The 10,245-nt window shown below is 37.6% G+C and overlaps 1 protein-coding gene across 4 annotated transcripts in view; it reads left to right on the forward strand.

Annotated features, from left to right (window-relative positions):
- ankrd26 (ankyrin repeat domain containing 26) overlaps positions 1-10,245 on the forward strand; it is a 48,213-nt gene that overhangs the window by 7,846 nt on the left and 30,122 nt on the right. For 2 of the 4 annotated variants that reach the window (XM_014008029.1, XM_014008030.1), the window contains exons 8-19: positions 2,316-2,352; positions 2,433-2,502; positions 2,586-2,637; positions 2,735-2,931; positions 6,519-6,678; positions 7,219-7,280; positions 7,375-7,474; positions 7,750-7,836; positions 8,769-8,836; positions 8,921-8,990; positions 9,068-9,112; positions 9,673-9,939. In XM_014008029.1, coding sequence (XP_013863483.1) covers positions 2,316-2,352; positions 2,433-2,502; positions 2,586-2,637; positions 2,735-2,931; positions 6,519-6,678; positions 7,219-7,280; positions 7,375-7,474; positions 7,750-7,836; positions 8,769-8,836; positions 8,921-8,990; positions 9,068-9,112; positions 9,673-9,939 — 1,215 coding nt within the window. Of the gene's footprint in view, positions 1-2,315; positions 2,353-2,432; positions 2,503-2,585; positions 2,638-2,734; positions 2,932-6,518; positions 6,679-7,218; positions 7,281-7,374; positions 7,475-7,749; positions 7,837-8,768; positions 8,837-8,920; positions 8,991-9,067; positions 9,113-9,672; positions 9,940-10,245 lie in introns of those variants that run through there. The other 2 variants (XM_014008031.1, XM_014008032.1) reach the window with 2 other exon arrangements.

The following is a 10,245-nucleotide window of genomic DNA, read 5'->3' on the forward strand; positions in this document are numbered from 1 at the left end:
ACATGAACAACACACACACACACACACACACACACACACACACACACAATCTCCAACCACATCCACAGATATTTTGTTTTTAAACTCATTTCAGTTTATTTCTTACCACAAAATGTTATTTAACATTTGAACTAATTAAGAAAAACTGAAAAGATAGATTACATGAAATTACAAACTCTTAAAAACATCTTAACAGTAATTATTTATGTTTAATGTTTTTTAACTTTGTGAAAATATTCAACATTGCTTCAATAAAACTTTAAAATTTTTTCTGTGCAAAGTGGGTTTTTAAACATGAACAACACCCTGAGAGGAAAAAAAAAATAAAGGTTTGTTGATTAAGAATAAATGTCCATCAAAAACCTGTCCATTATGCTAACAAGAGCATCCCCCCCCTCCACCTCCCCTCCATTCAGTCAAGCTGCACCCCACCTGCAATGGCACTGCCCCCACACTTTGGGAACCACTGCTCTGATGCGAAAATTGGCGGTTCGATTCCCCAGTATTCAGTCACGTGTCAAAGTGTCCCTGGGCAAGACGCTGAATCCCCACTGATGTGTGTCCCATCAGTGTATGAATGTGATTTAAAGCACTGATTAGTCTCTAGAATGATTTGTACATGTTAGTGAGATCTATCTAGCTGAGTGAATGGGTAAATGAGGACACAGATTGTAGTTTAAAGTAGGGTTGGCATTATCGTATTGTGTGTAATTAATCGTCAGAAAAACATTAATCGATTACTTTTTGGCACTTGACGATTAATATGATTAATGCCACCAGGCAGACTGACTGGGGTTTACTCTGGTCAGTCTGCTTGGTGCTCCTCTCCGCTTCAAATATGATGAACATTAAAAAAAATTCTGTAATTTATTTATCAACACAATTTAAAATTTGATTTATAGCTTGAAATCTGTAATTTTCAAACAATTTGAAACAATTTTTTCCAAAGATCAAATCTTTCCCACTAAATTGGTCTTGTGAGTACGAAATAAGGAAGTCCAGGGACTCCAGGGGATTAATTGTCAAATTAATCGTTATCGGATAAACACCACAATTAATCGTGATTAATTATTTTGCCAGTATTGCCCAACCTTACTTTAAAGTGCTTTGAATGTCCTGGATGGATAGAAAGGCGCTGTACAAGAACAGTCCATTTACCTTTTATTTTTACTGTAGAGATGAAGACGTGAGGAATGAACAATAACATCAGAGTTAGAAAGTTTGTTTGTTCTGCATCTAGTCTGAGTCAGGAACAGTGTGATAGCCTGATGGTGTTTTAGGGAGAATCGTGCAGGGACTGAAGAAGAATCTAAACCAACTTCAGACTGGCTGAACAGGGCTGCCACGATTAATCGATTAATCGACGACTAATAATCGATGACTAATTTGATAATCGATTAATCGTTTTCTTTTTTTGTTCTTTACTTTGTTTTTCTCTCCACACTGCTTTGACACCTTCCACTGCCACATCTGCCTTTCTGTCCTTGACACACATGCACAGTAGTGGTAACTGGGGTAGGCCGTGGACGTCACAAGACATTATACAGAAAGGCTCTGGTATCATGGCTACCTGACAACAGAGCTCAAAGTGTGGGATCATTTTGAGAAAATGAAAGAGAAACCTGTGTAATATCTGCAGAGCAGAACTTACCTTCCACAGCAATTATTTTTAGTTAGCATATAGCTAAAATCTAACGATGGTTATACAATAGCAGCTGCATTCTTATGTGATTATGTTTTATATTCAATTAATGTATGATCCGATTAGTCGACTAATCGAATAAATAATCGGTGATTAATCGATTCTTAAAATAATCGTTTGTGGCAGCCCTAGACTCCGGGTCGTTTAAAGGTTAAAGTGAGCAGTTCACAGTGATCTGCGCACACAGACACAAAATCCAATTTGTCTGTGTAACTTGTGCCTCAGTTAATCACACTCACGATTCCTGTTGATTGGATGTGTGAAGGTGTTGTTACAAAGCTCTGCACCTAAATTATTCTCTCAGCACACACTCCACCAGACTCCTCACTCAGCTCGACACATTGCAGATAAAGTATGTTCTCTTGTTGTACAAAACAGACATTTCTAGGGTGGAAGAAGAGTGCAGCACCTGCCACGTTCTCTGTTAAGGCAGCTTTAAACCTCCTGTAAAAAAAAACAACTCTTGCTGCCCAGATTGTGGTCCCAATACTTGCTCTGTATTTTTAGACTAAAATAAAGATTTTATAATTTACATTTATCAAATTGAATTAAATCGTTTGTTTTGCTGAAATAGATTGACATAAAGATCATTTTAAAACGTTTGTTTTTGCAGATTTAGAGGAAAATTCCCAGTCAGAGTCAGTCAGTCGGTAAGCTTGAATATCTTACCTCATGCTACAAATTTGTTAGACAAATGACTTCCCCTGTAAGCACTTATTTTCATCATCAGAGTTTCAAAAGGTGCTGCTGATGAATGGCCTTCATCAGAAGATGAGGATGAATCAATTTCAAATGAAAAGGTTGAAGCTCCTCATTTCATCTTTTATAGCCTATGCTGTATCTTAAAGTTCAGTCTAATCTTTTTTCTTCTTCTATACTCTAGAAACCACTAAAAGTGAACCTGGGCAAAGTGTTTGGCTCTAGAAAGGAAGAAGGTAACAAAAATATGTTCAAATTTTATTTCTTATAGTAATAGTTTTGCCGCAGTTTGTATTTTTTAGTAGTGATCAGTTATCCCTCCCTACCCTGTAGCTTCTGCACTATCTGACACTTCCTCCAGTGGCACCGAATCAGAGCCAGAAAATGAAAGTAGAGTCCAGAGAATCCCATCCATCCCTAAGGCTTCAACTTCCAGCATATCTCTGCAGCACCCAGTAGACTCCCCTGCAGTTTCCTCCTTTCCCAAATGTCTGCAGATGTCTTCCACTCCCCTTTCAAACCACAGAAAGGTAAACTGACACAAGGCTTTGTTGCATTTTTTTTGACTTTACCTCTTTGTTTCTTCTAATGCTCAAAACAAGGAAAGAGTTCAGCTGAGAGTGGAGAAGGAACAGACTCAGAGCAACATTCAGAAGGTAATAAAAGAACAGACTCTCAGGAGGAAAGCTCAGCAGGAGAGGACTCTGAAGAGGACGTTGAGGAAGAGGAGGAAGAGGATAGTAAAGAAATGGATGATGATGATGAGGAGGAGGAGGAGGAAGATGAGGATAATGAAGATGAACAAAGCAGTGAAGAGGAAGAGAATGAAGAAGAAGAAGAAGATGAATCTGATGAGGAAGAACATTCCAGCGCTGCAGCTGCTGAAGATACCCAGAATTGTTCTAGAACTGAAGTTCCTACAATTAGTGTTGATGCTCTGAACACTCACATTACTGATGACTGTCATGATGCTGGAGCTTCTCTGAGAGACGAGCGTGAGATTGATGGGACTTCTGAGCAAAATGCCAAATCAGAGCCTGAAAACACTGACGTCAACTGCTCAGCTGTTACAGCATCTGGTGCCGTGCCAACAGCATTAGATGTTGTGGAGGACTGTGTTGTGTCGGCCATCAGGGTGGAATCTAAATTTTCTGATGAAGAAGAAAGCCTTGCTAAGGAATGCTTAATCAATCAAAAAATTATTTCAAACCAAGGTTCAACAGAAGTCCCTGCGCTGCCTCAATCACATGGAGAGTTTAAAGAGCATGAGTCTGAAAGACAAACAGAAAAAGATCGTAATGACTCCTGGAGTGAGAATGAAAATGATGCTGAAGTTTGGAATGACAGTGATGATGAGGAACTAAACAAAACAGGAGGATCTGGTCACAGCACTTTGATGACTTATCAAAAACATTTGGTAGCTAAGGTTGGTTTAGGTTCCTGTCTGTTTGATGCAGATGATGTTGCAGGCTCCAATCGAAAGGAAGGAGAGAATCAGCAATCCTCATGGGGCTCCTCACAAGAAGGCAGTGACACTGACATACCCAAAGAGAGTAACATTTCTGGACAAGAGACTGGTATTCTACTTCAAAATGGGCAACCAGAGGTAGATTCACTGCATCCTAAAGACGTGTTACCTCCTGATGACCAACAACTAGACACTTCATGGGATTCTTTATCGCCTGGCTCCCCCCAGCTAGTTACCAATGAAAAGAAATCATTTGCAGGACAAAACATAACAAGCTGTCCTCAGCCCAAAATTAGACCCAGTGAGGAAGAATCAGACTGGAATGATGACCAAGCAGTGGCATCAGATTTAAAATCAAATATTATCACAGAAATCAAGACCAAAGGGCAACACGATTCCTCCTTGGAAGAAGAAGATAAAGAAAGTATTGAGAAAGAGTCAAATGACCCCTCCCCTGTGGTGTCAACTGTACCTGAAGATGATGAAGACATCGAGTCAGTGGCTCAGTCGTCACAGATGGAAGGAAAGTCAGACTCTGAGCATGAGAAAGAGGATAATAGCTGGGATGATGAAGAGAAAAGTGTTCATTTAGAAGAGCAGAAGAAAAGAAAAGCAACCCTTCTGTCTAGAAACAATTTGCTGTCACTAAGTAAAAGACCCACAGGTGCAGTAGACAGGAAAGTAGCTGAAAACGCAGACAGCAGTGAGAGTGACGGTGATAATGAAGTCATTTCACATTCTATTATTAATGAAAATATGAAGGAAACAACGACAGTCGATAACAAGTTGCTGGTTCAAATGAGATCTCCTCTGAGCAAAGACAATGAGTCGAGTGAGGGCTCAGACAGCAAGCATCAAAAGCTCCAGTATGACTTTGCCAGCGCCACAGTCAACATGCTTGATGAGAAGGAAGGTTCTGGAAACACCACTGGTCCATGTGCAGGCGGACATTCAGTAGATAGTGGTGGTGCCAGATTGACGTCATATGTTTTGTTACAAAATAAAACACCAGTTGGCACCAAAACAACAGAGTCAAATGAAGATGTTAACGAAGGGCAGAAAGATAAAAATACATGCTCCAGTCCACCTACCAACGATGACGACACATTGTTTGATGAAGCGTTACCTCAGACTGACATTGATGATGTTGATGTGAACTCACCTGAGAACACAGACATGAAATGGCTTGAGCTAAGAGACGTTAAAGAACTTCAGGTAAAACAGGTGTTCTGCTGTAGTTTGTAAAGTAGTACAGTTAGTATTCCTTATTTTATTTTTTATGTTTCCTCCTTTTTGGTTTTTGTTGTAAGAAAAGCTCAGAGACCCTTTATTTTAGATTGATTAGTATACAGTAAATAGATAGTTTTATTACCTCCGCCAAGGGCGAGGTAATGTTTTTGGTCACGTATGTCTGTCTGTCGTTCTGTCTGTGGACAACTTTACTCAAAAACTTGTGGATGGATTGTCATGACATTTTTATCACTTGTGGGTACTGGGCCAAGGAACACACCTTTAAATTTTGGTGATGTTCCGGATCACGATGCGGATACAGGATTTTTTTTTTTTTCTTTTAACACTCTGAGATCGGCAAAGCTGTGATGCTTTCACAGGGCTTCTGTAAAAAAACAGTGAGGTGGATTGGACAGCATGGACTTCAAACTTTATAAAAGTAATGTTAAAACCACATTTAATGATGAATAATTTTTACCATAATGTGCACATTTACAGAATGTTTTGTGACCAGGAAGTGTGTGACTGCACCATGAAACCTATTTTTCCCATTTCCTCAAACACACCACATTTCCAAAACAACCAATCAAAGCAGTTTGTCTCTACTAGTCTTGTAAACAGAGAGCTGCAGGCCTCAAAGTTTGGAGACGGGGGGAGCCAGGAAGCACTTTATAAAGAGAGTCAAACCATTACAAACTCATACAAGGAGATAAAACAGACGTTTTACATGGTGAAATGTGACTGATGAAAACTTAGGAGCTTAATCCGACTCCAGTTTCTGACCTTTTTTTTCACATTGGACTCCACCCAGAAGAAATTCCGTGCATACTGCCTGCTTAAATGTTCACTACGTCAGAACTCATTTGGCAAATGTGTTTCCATCTCTGCTTTTGTGCTTTTACTCTTACAGGATGGGAGAAATTGGTCTTGGTGGAGGTTTGCACTCTCCGAGTGCTTCTAGTTTAACTTATTTTAGAATCAGACTCAGAATACTTTATTGAGCCCTGAGGAAATTACAGTTATTGCAGCTGCAACCATTCAAGTAAAAATAATTACTGTAGAATAAAATAGAGAGAATAAAATAAGAATAAAAGTTTAAGCACACTAGAACAATAAACAATGTAAACACTCTGAAGGAAAACAAAATAAACACAATAAATTGTATAAAATACAGTAAAACTATAAACAATATGGTTAGGTAGTTAAAAAGTCTCCCAGGTGATGTAGGATAATATAAAATGTCCTGTAAGATGTTATTAGAAGACACGATGTTAAGGGATGTTGCACGTTTGAGTGAATTATCCTAGATGACCTAAAATGATAGAATGGTGATAGAATAAAGTGATGGATGAGTTTAGGTTTTACATATCACGGGATGATAGAGTTGAAATTTAACATTTAATAAATTTTTTTTTACAGAAAGAAGATTCCACTGAGGATGAGGATGATGGAGAAGACGAGCATGAGGAGGAGGAAGGAGACATGTCAGATGAGAATGATCAGTCTGAAGTTAGTGAAGAGTCTCCTGAGGCCACTTCACCTGTTCCTGAAGCAGAACCTGTTAAAGAGAAGAAAAGAGGTAAGAGTTGGTTTATTCAGAGCAAATGCTAAAAACTAATCAAAATTAAAAAAAATTTACATTTTGTTTGGATCATAAATGAGATTACTCTTTATTTTGTTTATGAAAAATAGAGACTATTCAGATCAAATAAAATAACTCTTTATTTAAATGAGCCTAATTTTCCTCTGGGATCAATAGTGTTTTTGAATTGAATTTTGAATTGATCTGAATCCTGTTCAACATTCATTCATATAGAAAACAGGAAAGGCCTTTTCATAGATGTGTTATGTACACAGTTTCTCAACAAAAAAGGCACAAAACGGCTGTTTTATTTTCTCGTTAAAGTCACATTACATCGATATTAGAGTTGTACAAACTTTCTCCAGGTTGCATCATTCAGATACATAAACTCATTTTTTTCTTTGGCAACAATTGAAAACGTTTTTCAGATATAAAAATACTGAACAAAAAAAGGATAATTTATTGTTTGTATTTTTATGCTCCAAACTAATCATAATTTTTAAAAGATTATCAAGTAATATGTTTTTATCTGAGCAGATTTTCTGTCTGAGCTGGGTCTGGAAGGAGGTGAAGAAAAACCTGAGTCATGGGACTCTGAGGTGCACCAAAGTTACACATGTCAGAAAAGAATTCATTAATAAATATTTACTTTCAGTCTCTAAAGACACTGATTTTTTTGTTTATCTTTAAAAGTCAAACTCTGAAAAGTCCATCATGCCACATAAAGAAGATCAAGATTTTGATACTCAGAATCAACAGGAAATGTTGTCGACTGAAGCACCACTCCAAGAACGTAAGTCACTTTTTAAAATTTGTGTTCTAGAAACAGATTGTGTGTCCAAGTATAATCATGCAGGCAACATTTCATGCAGTGGAAACAGCGTGACCTTATTTATTTGTATTTATAAAATAAATAAAAAAGAAACAGTGCTTCACTTCATCCATGTCGTATGTGGAATATACTATAAGATAATTCTAGCTTCTTGGTCTTCATAGAAATATTATGCAGAAAGTAAAATGTGACATAATTTTATCAGCTTTCCCAACAGCTTGTTACTTTTTTTGTAGACATGTTTTACATTCCTTCTTTTTTAAGAGGGAGGGGAGGCAGTAGGATGGCAGAGAGAGACAGGCCACAATGCAGCCAGAGAGAGGGTATGACTGATTTGACTCCCAGCTAACCAGAGGCCTCACATCACCTCATTATTAGATAAAGGAATGAATGCATGCACCTCTACATCCTGCCTGCTGCACATATACTCCGTTGATTTGATTTAAAATAGAAATGAACATCTGTACAACTTGACTTTTTGTTTTTAAAAGGGTTTTGGTTTAAGTTCTACTAATCTGTGCTATTGTTGAAGCTGTGTCTCAATACAATTTTTATGAGTTTAAATCAGAGGTGCCCAAAGTGGGGCCCGCGGGCCAAAATTGGCCTGCCAAGCCATTTGATTGGCCCACCAGTAGTTTTTAATTGCCTGTCATCCTCTGTAGAAACTCTGTATTTCCATGTACAGTAATTACATCCAATGGCCCAATGACTAAATAAGGGACTGTAGCACAGATAGCTGACTTTGCCGCTGAATTATATTAAGATAAAGTATAAAATACAAGAAACCAAAGAAGATATTTACATAAGATTTAAGCACACATGTAGATTTGAAAACTTTATAAGACTGCAAATACTCATATTTTATCAACATATGAAATGTCCCATGAGCCTTTGCTGCCCGAGCAAGTGTACGGATTAAAAACACAAACAAACAAAATGTGGGCCACTGCACTGGCTCTTGGCTTAACTATAAAAAGTAAAAAAAAGTTTTACTTAAGAAGTATATGCTTTTTTTCTATTATATGTATTATTGCATTTGGCCTGCAGCCCTTGGGTAGATTTTCATTTTGGCCCACTCAGGGAATAAGTTTGGGCACCCCTGGTTTAAATGCTTGAGAAGGCGTGTACTGTCTGTTCAACCTCAAGCTCATCTGCATGGGAATGCTTCTTCAGAGCTGCGTCAAACAGACTACATCATCAGGCTGCTGTTCTTAAACAGAGATCAAAAGTACTAAACATGTCTTACCTCTTCCAGCAGGAAACAACAGTAAAAGTGAAAACGGGGGTGAACCTGTTGAAAAAGATGAAACTCCACAGAAAGAGGTAGTTTTGCCATCTTATAATGGGAAAAGTCAGTGAAATATCATCAGTCAAATACTGTAATGTTTTTTTTTTTCATTCTACTAGAATGAAAAGACAAAACGGGAACGGCTTGCAGTGTTGAGCAAACTTGAAGAAACTGCTGACCAAAAATCAGGTAGAGAAGTTTAAATAAAAGGAACAAATAATTTGTAAGTGTTAAATTTATTGTTGTGCTATGTTCATATTTGACAGACCTAATGGTAGAGCTGGATGTGGGGGATGCTGATGATCTTGAAGGTGAGATTTAATAATTCAGTCTTTATCTGCTCACATCTAATAATCCACTACTACAGCCTTTTGTTTCCCCTTATTAACTTGATGATGTGTTATATTATATATTTTGTCACCAAGCCTGATGAAAATCTTTTTAGAGTTGGTTGTATAAGAACCAAATTGACTTGAAAGTTTCAGTCCTCTTAGTTACTTTTTGATTTTAGTTCTTTAACATTTTAAACCTGATGTTTAAAAAATAGCTGGTTTTACAATTTTCAATTTGGGTTAAAGCATTTATTGCATCCCTAACTTTTCTAGTCTGTTTTTTGTTTTTGTTACAACATATTTTGAAGCTCAAAAAGCAGGTCAGTAACAGTATAGAAGTTGAAGCTGTAGTAGTGTATCTCCTTTTAGACACTTGCTATAGAGTGCAGTGGTGTAAAAGCCTTTCCCAGATCTGTTCCCATCATAGTTTCATTTAACTAAGATGTATGCACTCAATGGAAGCAGACTTTTCAATCTTCGTAAGACTGTATATTAGTCATGTTTTCATTTAGTGATGTTCAGTTTTTTGTATTAATCAGATGCATCAGACTGGGATTCTGCAAGTACTACCAGTAAGAGGACCTTGCCTGGGCGCAGAATGGCCTCCCCTGGGCTTCAAGAGTTTTCAGAAAACACTAATATGCCTGGTAATGAAGAAGAAGTAGCTGATGTTACTGCAGCACCGTCAACACCTCAGAGGAGTAGCAGTTCAGAGAAAAAACTGCCGAGCACTCCCACAGAATCTGCTCCTCAGCCTCAACCTCGTATAAGAAATATGATGCTTCAGAAACCAGATAGTGACAAAGGTAAAGATGCTTCATATCTTTAAGATCAGGGGTGGGCAATCCTGGTCCTGGAGGGCCGCAGCTCGGCAAGTTTTACCTGTTTCTCTGCTCCAGCACACCTGATATGAATGAATATATGATTATCAGGCTTCTGCAGTATGGAGGACAAAAACTGACATAATTAGAAATAAAAGCAGAATTATATAAATGAACCACTAAATAAATACATTTAAAGGCACCAATTAGAGAACTTTGTTTCCTGCTTTGTATTTTAATTGACTTTCATTTTTATTTTTCCAAGTTAGTTTCAATAAATTAGTCTATATA

Source organism: Austrofundulus limnaeus, unplaced genomic scaffold, assembly GCF_001266775.1.
Source record: "Austrofundulus limnaeus strain Quisiro unplaced genomic scaffold, Austrofundulus_limnaeus-1.0 Scaffold47, whole genome shotgun sequence".
NCBI classification, from domain to species: Eukaryota; Metazoa; Chordata; class Actinopteri; order Cyprinodontiformes; family Rivulidae; genus Austrofundulus; species Austrofundulus limnaeus.